Source organism: Cibotium barometz, chromosome 13, assembly GCF_041138505.1.
Source record: "Cibotium barometz isolate CiBa-2024 chromosome 13, ASM4113850v1, whole genome shotgun sequence".
NCBI classification, from domain to species: domain Eukaryota; kingdom Viridiplantae; phylum Streptophyta; class Polypodiopsida; order Cyatheales; family Cibotiaceae; genus Cibotium; species Cibotium barometz.
The window spans coordinates 32709905-32717772 of NC_141058.1; the positions used below are offsets into that span (position 1 = coordinate 32709905).

Sequence of the window (7868 nt, forward strand, 5' to 3'; positions counted from 1 at the left end):
TCTTGTAGGTGCAGGATCTGGTCGACCGGGTAATGAAGGGACGTCTGGACTGGTCGGCGCAAGGAATACAGTTATGTGTTTTTGTTGCTGACCATCAGCAGGTCGGCCAACGTATGTGCGGTCCCAAGGCCCAAAATGCAAGCAGAAGATGGAGAGAAGAGGGAAAGATAGCTGATTTTTCACTATATTCATAATGTACAAAAAAGGGTACAACCTTGGCAAGCCTTAGGCTGCCCTTGAAAAGGTGTTCTTGATTCCAAAAAGTCCTATCCTACTGACCCAATCCATAAAGGATTGAATGCCCTAATGATTCTTGGCTGAGCCCTTTTATAGGGCCTTGGGAACCCACATATGCTGGCCAACCTTCTGTCGGCCAGCAGCAAAAACACATAACTGTATTCCTTGGGCCGACCAGTCCAGAAGTCCCTTCATTACCCTGTCGGCCAGATCTGGCACCTACAAGATGCCTCTTGGGATTCCCTCTGCCCTGCCCATGCCCTAATGCATCTGTTTTTCTACTGCCTTTAAGAGAATAGCACTGGGATCTGAATGCCCATGTGCATGAACATGACAGATTTTGACTAGCACATACCAAAAGTGCTCTTTGAGTTCTGGATGTAATTCCCTCTCTGCCGCTGGCCAACTGAGCTAACTCCTTCATATGAAGTATTTGATCTCGGGCTACACTCAAGACAAAACTAAACATGATATTTTTCCATTTAAGTTCCAACATCAAAAACAAGGTGAACAGATTCAACTACCATATAACGTCTGTACACCTGGATGCTTGAAAGAAAAGTAAGCTCATGCCATAACGTTTGTTGCTTATATTCACAAATAAAGAGGCAGCCTTCTCAAATACTTGTCGACTTTGCAAGAACCCACATAGAAGCAAAGCTGACAGTGATAGATGCTCAAGAGATTCTGTACAGTTAAGAGTCAATACATTTTGTGATATGGTACAAGCCTAAAGCAGCCATAAAGGTTTCTAGAAACCAAGATTTTTCCTGCAAATAGTGCTTGACTACTTTACCTCTCATGTCAACAAACTGGTCAACGTGGATATGAAAAACCTATAACAAAATGAGAGATTGCCAGCTCCTGCATGTAGCCATGCTCCTGGCATAACACCAAAACTTTCATGATTTGTCACTTAGAAAGAGACTCTCTCTCAAACAGGGCTAATGACACATTCATGTGGATGGATGGTTTTCTAAGGCTGAAATTTCCATCTTTGACTCATCTCATTAAACAAGACAGACATTGGGATCACTCTTTCGTCATCTCAGTGTTAAATAATCAATGTCTGTTTGACTCAGAGGCTGAATTAGGCCGTGATTGGGATGTGATAGACCCACTACTCGTAGGCTGCACTGAGGGGCCACATGATGGTTTCCTGGACCCATGATTAGCCACGAGGCCATTCTGGAGGCCCTCAAGTGTTTTTGCCTCAAGCTTAGCTATTGACCTTTGAAGCTGTTCCTTTTTTAACTCCAAAGCCCAGTCACTACTCTGAGAGCTTGACAGCTTGCTTGAAAGCTCTGGAGCACCTGCTTCATTTGCCACTGTTTGGACTTCCACTGAACATTTTTCCTTGTGAATGATACCCATCCTGGGGAAGTCAGTGCAATGTCCATACCTTCCTTGAATAGACTGATCTGATCTTTCAAATGTTTCAAGGTTCAAGGGTTGAACAGCAGTGGACTTCTCAACATCACATCTAGAATCCAATGCTTCAAGCTCTTGGCACTTAGCTGTATTCCTCTGAGCATCAGCACAATGGCCACGCCTTCCTCGGACGAACTGATCTTCTTTTTCTGCCCTGCTTAGACTCAAGGGTTCAACCTTCCGAGTAGTTGGGATGATCTGGTCATCAAAAGTAGAGCTTGCAAGAGGTGAAGAGATTTGTAGGTGAATTTTCTCTGGCCCACATGATTGTGCCTCTTCGCATCTGACTTTATCCCTGCTACTCTGACAGAATTCCACATCAGGCCCATGCCTGCCTGCAACAAACAAATCTGGTGGTGTTCGTATGCTCAAGGCCTCAAGAGTTGGACTCTTACACACTGCCAGCTCAGGCAGCTTCACCTCCTCTAAAGAAAACCTATCAACAACAGGGTTCTGAACAGAACCTCTAGTTCCTAGCCCTTCCAAAGGGATATCCTCTGAATCACACGAGGTAGGCTTGTTACTGCCTGTCCCTTTCTCCCCAGCGGTAGTACAGTCGAGCGTGCTATGCACTCCTAAAGCCAGCTGATATTGTATTTCTTGTGTACTTGAGGTCAACACGTCATATTTTTCACTCTGAGAGTCAGTGGGTACTAACTCAAAAGTAGAAGAATCATCAAAAGGAGCAGGGCTCTCGGCAGCACATCTAATCACTTGATCTTGAAGACACGTTTCCTCAGGATTGCAGACTGGTTGCTCTCCACAATTTACTATACGCCTTCTCATATCGTGAAAGATGTCCTCAAACACAGCTGATTGTTCCAGGGAAGTAGGCTCAGTGTCAGTTGCAACAAGAGCTTGTTTAGAAGCCACAAGATCCAGTACCTCTGATGCACATGAACATGATGGTTGCAAGCTTGCTGATTCCTCTATGTCCTCATCCAAGATGTGAGAAGTCATTGCGGTAAGTTCTTTGAGAGAAATTCTGTCCTGGTCCACTGTTTCTCTTCCAGCAGTGGATCCCCCTTTGACTGTCATATGCCGAGCCTCCCATTCCAAAGGAGATAACAAGCAATGTGATGGAATAACCTGATTAGCACCACTGCAGGCTGCTCCATGTTTGTTCAAAACTGAATCAAAAGCAGAACTACAATGCAGTGCATCAGAAGCCGATAAAAAACTACAGTGCAGTCCATCATGAACTAACTTAGAAGATACTGTCGAGCCACTCTTCCTTTCCCATCTACCTTTTGCTTCCAAAATTGCATTCTCATGCTTCCTTCTAAGTTTCAACAACTCCTGTTCCTGCTCAAGTGCCAGAAGCTTCAGCTCTTGGTCCAAATCCTCCTCTCCATCAGTGAGGTTGGTGGGAGTAACTGCAGTCGATCCACCTAATGGCCATGGTAATTGTGAATGGAAACCCTTCGGTGATCCCTTCCTTCCAACTTCTGCGTATCCATCTTGTCCTTCTGGACTTGCGCCCATGCTCATTATCATTTCCCATGTCTGATGTGTATACTTACTGCAGCCTGCATTCCTTTGGCACTCCACAAGGTCATTGAATGCCACACATCCTAGCTTGCCTGGATCAGCATCGCAAGCATCCGTTGATGAAAGCCTTTGCAAGCTGCCCATGCTCTCATGCAGCGTGGACCCATTACCTCTTTCAGCAGAATCAAACTCCGGAGACGTACGGTCTGCTGCATTATATATTGACTCTTCGTAGGCCTGATGATCAAATGAGTTACTGGAGAGAGGAGGGGGTGCCCCTGAGCTAGATGGAGAATAATCTGAACCGCCTTGATTGTATGTAACCTCTTCAAAGCGGCCATATATCATACCCTCCCCTCGTGTTGGAGAACCATCATATGCACTTGGCCTGAGAGATGAGTAGTAAATGTTTTGTGGCAACAATGCATTCTCCACGCATGGTTCATCCACAATAACATCATCAACACCAACCTCGCTCTTGGCTTTCTCACAGCTAAGATCTGGCATAGAATGATCTTGATCATAATCCTCTGTGTTAGGACCCATCTCTTCAAAGGAAGCTCCGGGTTTCCAGTCTGGAACTAGAGCCAGGATTTGTAAATCAATCATCTCAGCAACAGTGGTCACGTCCTGGTCAGAGAGTTGAAGCTCCTCCACCATTTCACTGGCAACACTAATAGCTGTGTCACCATCTATATCAAAGAGGAAATGGATGTGGCGAACATGACCTGCACAATCCTGGTTTCAATTAAGTCAACATTTCCACCAAATTTTCATAACAAATGTTACATAGTGAAAGGTTATCTTGGAAATCCAGTAAAAGTACCTTGAGTGTCTGCAATGCGCAATCTCAAAAAGACTGTACTCTCATCTCTCTTCTTCCCCTTAACTTTGAAATCCCGGCTTCTCTGTGGTTGGTCATTCTTTGGAAAGCTCGAAAGCATGCTGGAATCACAATCCCTATTGCTGATTTCCTCATTACCACAAATAGACTCTAAGGAAAAGTAGCTCATAGGAAGTTTGGATTCATCATACACTGCACCTGATACACTTGTTAAGGGTTCTTCAAGCCCAGGGTTTGAAGAAGCTCTCTGGCAGAAGCTTGATTCAGGCTCTTCTTTTACAACCAGTTCATCCATGTCATCTCCTGCACACTCTGGGCGTAGTACCAACACTGACGAACATTCAGCACACTCTGGGTGTAGTACCAGTACCGAACATTCAGACTGCTCTTTGTTGACATCACTCTGAAGAAAAGGATCTGACAATAATTCCCTTGCTGGTAATCTCTTGGATGCAACAGCCAGACAGTTTTCTATGAACTTTCGCATGTCTGGATCCTTGACCCTTTCCAAGGCAGCTGGCTTTTTCCCCTGTTGTGCTAGAAACAACCATGCATTACTAATGAGAAAAGAACAAACAGCTACAGAGGTTTTCTTTTTATCAATAAGCATATGAGGCTGGTTACAAAATGTTGCCTGCCCATGGGACAAGTGGCCATGATGAGCCCCCCTGCTGATGGATGGGCAAGGTTATGTAACCAGCCTAAGGTATAACACAACACAAAATGAAGTAGAGACTCTTACAGAAGTTACTTTCTTGTAGATCTGAGCTGCATTCATGCACTCGCTATATGGATACTCGAAAGTTACCAACTCCAACAGGCACATACCAAAAGAATATATGTCAACAAGCTCATTGTACTCCTCTTCATACAACTCTGGGGCCATAAACTCAGGTGTCCCTGTTCAAATACATGAAATGGTAAGCTGTGGAGGGCCAAGCAAGGGCTTACAAGCTGGTGATAAGCAGCAAAAATTACCGATCACACTGTGTGCAGCATGCGCTTGGCGTAAAATGGTTGCTAAGCCCAGATCCCCAATCTTGACCTCCCCATTGTTTCCATTCACGAATATGTTGTCACACTTTAAATCACGATGGATGATAGGTGGGTCATGGCTATGCAAGTAGAGTAAACCTCGCAGAATCTGCCTTGCCCAGTTCTTTACTGCCTTGATATCTACATGCTTGTGCTTCTTTCGATACCTGAGAGCATGGCATGATTTTGCATTTCCAGACTGTAGCCAAGAAGTAAGAGAAAGCCATAGAAGTATTTGATAATCTTGCATTCACAAACTGTTGTGAAGACAGCCATGGGGTTTTCGTAGAAAAAAAGTAGAGGTGATGTAAAGGACTTACTGTCTCAGAGTTCCAGAGTTGAAAATCTCTGTGATGAAGTTGACATTCTTGTTCTTCACATCAACCCAGGACGTATAGAACTTGATAATGTTCTTATGCTTCAATGATTTGAGCAGATGCACCTCTGAATACAGCCGCTCAAGCTCCTCAGGGCTCTGCAGAAGGTCCTGAATCTTCACTTGATTCCAGGCCACTTCTATTCCATCCACTTCATCAAATGCCCTGTAACTGCCATGTGAGTTAAGGATAAATAGCACTCATAATCACACTAGAAGTTCCGCATATCTTCCCAAAAAGAGAGAGGAAAAAACAGAGGTTGATGTTGTGATGTGGATACACTGTTTTGCAGGCACCCTTACCCAGGACCTCATTATACTGCAAAGTCAACCACAGAGACCCATCAAAAAAAGGCTATGTTATCGAAGAAACTGGTGATAGCCTTCTCAATGAAACAAAAAAAAAAGGTAAGGAGACAATTCAGCTTGGCCTGTACAATGGGACCCTGAAGTTTGGTTTTGAAGGGTTTGTTGGGCAGGGTAACTCTGGCATGCCCTTTCCAGTTTACTTGCAGAGCCGGGATGACAAACTTGACTTCCTTGCAATCCCAAGCTCTCCACATCATCCAGGCACACTGTTAATCGCATCAAAGGGAAAGCATTTTAAGGTGCCTCCACTCAAGTGAGAGCTCCCAAAAGGTGTTCCTGTTTCTTTGACTCACATGCAGTTTGGACTTTACTGAAAGCAAGAGAGCCCAATCTCTATGCAGGCATTGCAGCTGGGATTGTTCAGCCATTTTTTTTGTTTTTTCCAACTGGCCTTAGGCCCGAGATCCTCCCGTAGTTACCATTTTTTACCGCCTGTGCGCGCCCGTAGGGGATGCCACCGAGGAAGCACCAAGTGAGGTTTTGAACCCAGGACCTCCTGGTCCTTGACAAACATCTCTATCACTTGAGCTATCACCACATTGGCGGGATTGTTCAGCTTTACAGCAAGTATCATGATAACTGGTACAACATGTTCTTCATGAAGGCACATTTCTTGACCCTAGTGGGCAGAGACTGCTACAAATGATAGGGACCGACATCTAAAAAACTTTTTTTTTTTTTCATATAGAGAAATCTCATAAACTATTGGCTGCACTGAGACGATTACTGTAAAGTAACACTCTCACAGGCCGAGGACAAAACCATGGCAGGTGGGCCAGGTGGTATCTAAACCACACGGACCCATACCTTTCCATCATTGTTTACAAGTCCATGCAAAAGCATGCATCCATTTGCATTGATTTCCAAAGTAGGATTCAAAGCCTGTACTTCTAGCTTCTCTCACTTTACATACCACAACACTGTATGCCATTGCTGCTTGGCCCCCTTTTTGATTTTCTATTTATCTTATTCCACTTATGTGCATGCAGTGATGGCCAGCAACGGCATTTGGCCATGTGAGCCCATATCGAGGCTGCACTGAGGTCTGCCCAGAAAGGACATATTCACCTGGCATAGCTTTATCCTCGGAGATACTCTCACACTAATATAAGGATTAATCATAGTAATACAGAATACTTGCCATCATTTAAGGCAAGACAGGAAGGGGGGAAGGTAAAATGGGCAACTTACCCTGCCATACCGACCTGTCTGGTCCATTTCTGCGAACTCGGAGTCAATTAGGGTTTCCTCTGGGACGTTATGGGTGCCCTGATCATCCATGGCTTCTGAACCATCCCCGTCTGGCTTATTGTCCGGCATTCTAAGAAGAAGATGGTGACGATTATGTTGTTGATGATGATGATGATGATGACGATAATTGTGATGATGATGAAGACCGGCCTCTGTTTCAGGCCGTACAAATACACATGATGAAAGCCTGATCGACCTGCATGGATGCTGAACCATAACTGTCTGGCATTCCGCGATGATGATGAAGATGGCTATGATTCATTGCAACCTATCTCTGTTTTCTTGTCGTACAACCACGTATGATCACTCTCTCGTACAAAGCTTGTGCTACCTCTATGTGTATGTATGCGTCACGGCTGCTTCGCATTTGCTGAATAACCACCTGACAAGACATTGAAGCTCGCAGAGCAGGGCACCAGAAACCCTAACTTTGCCTCGCAGAACTGAAGGGATGTGGGAAAGCCGCAGGGCCAGCGGTTGTGAACTGAAGTCCCGGCGGGTGGCAGGAGTAAACGTTGTAATCAAAGGACTTGAGACTCCCCTCAAATGTTAAGAGCAATAAGAAATATCATCTACAAACGTTTGTGAACGTATTAGGATGAAATAGCTAAATCTTAATCCCCCCTTAAAAATCCTAGCATCCAAGAGATTACACATTAGAGAAATCGGCCACCATAAGTATTATTTAAAAATGGTATTTAAAAATGCTATGGAGTCAGACTTCAGAAGACCAGATCTTTTTGTTAGACTTCAGAAGACCGCCCTGGAATTGTGATCTACTCTTAGCACCTTGGACACCATTTTCTTTGTCCTATTAGTTAGTGCCTTTGATTG

At 44.5% G+C, this 7868-nt stretch overlaps 1 protein-coding gene across 2 annotated transcripts; it reads right to left on the reverse strand.

The window, feature by feature from the left end:
- Window positions 1–807: 807 nt before the first annotated feature.
- LOC147632608 (uncharacterized) lies at window positions 808–7601 on the reverse strand. Of its 2 annotated transcripts, none has more exons than XM_086807388.1 (7): window positions 6975–7601; window positions 5696–5733; window positions 5359–5586; window positions 4982–5205; window positions 4746–4903; window positions 3986–4532; window positions 808–3887 (listed from the first exon to the last, which is right to left on the reverse strand). In XM_086807388.1, the coding sequence occupies exons 1-7, from the start codon at window positions 7248–7250 to the stop codon at window positions 1300–1302; spliced, it is 4059 nt and encodes a 1352-aa protein (XP_086663514.1). In that variant the 5' UTR covers window positions 7251–7601; the 3' UTR covers window positions 808–1299. The 2 variants fall into 2 exon arrangements, with proteins under 2 accessions (XP_086663514.1, XP_086663515.1); XM_086807389.1 differs by having other exon boundaries at window positions 6989–7083.
- Between the last annotated feature and the right edge of the window lie 267 nt (window positions 7602–7868).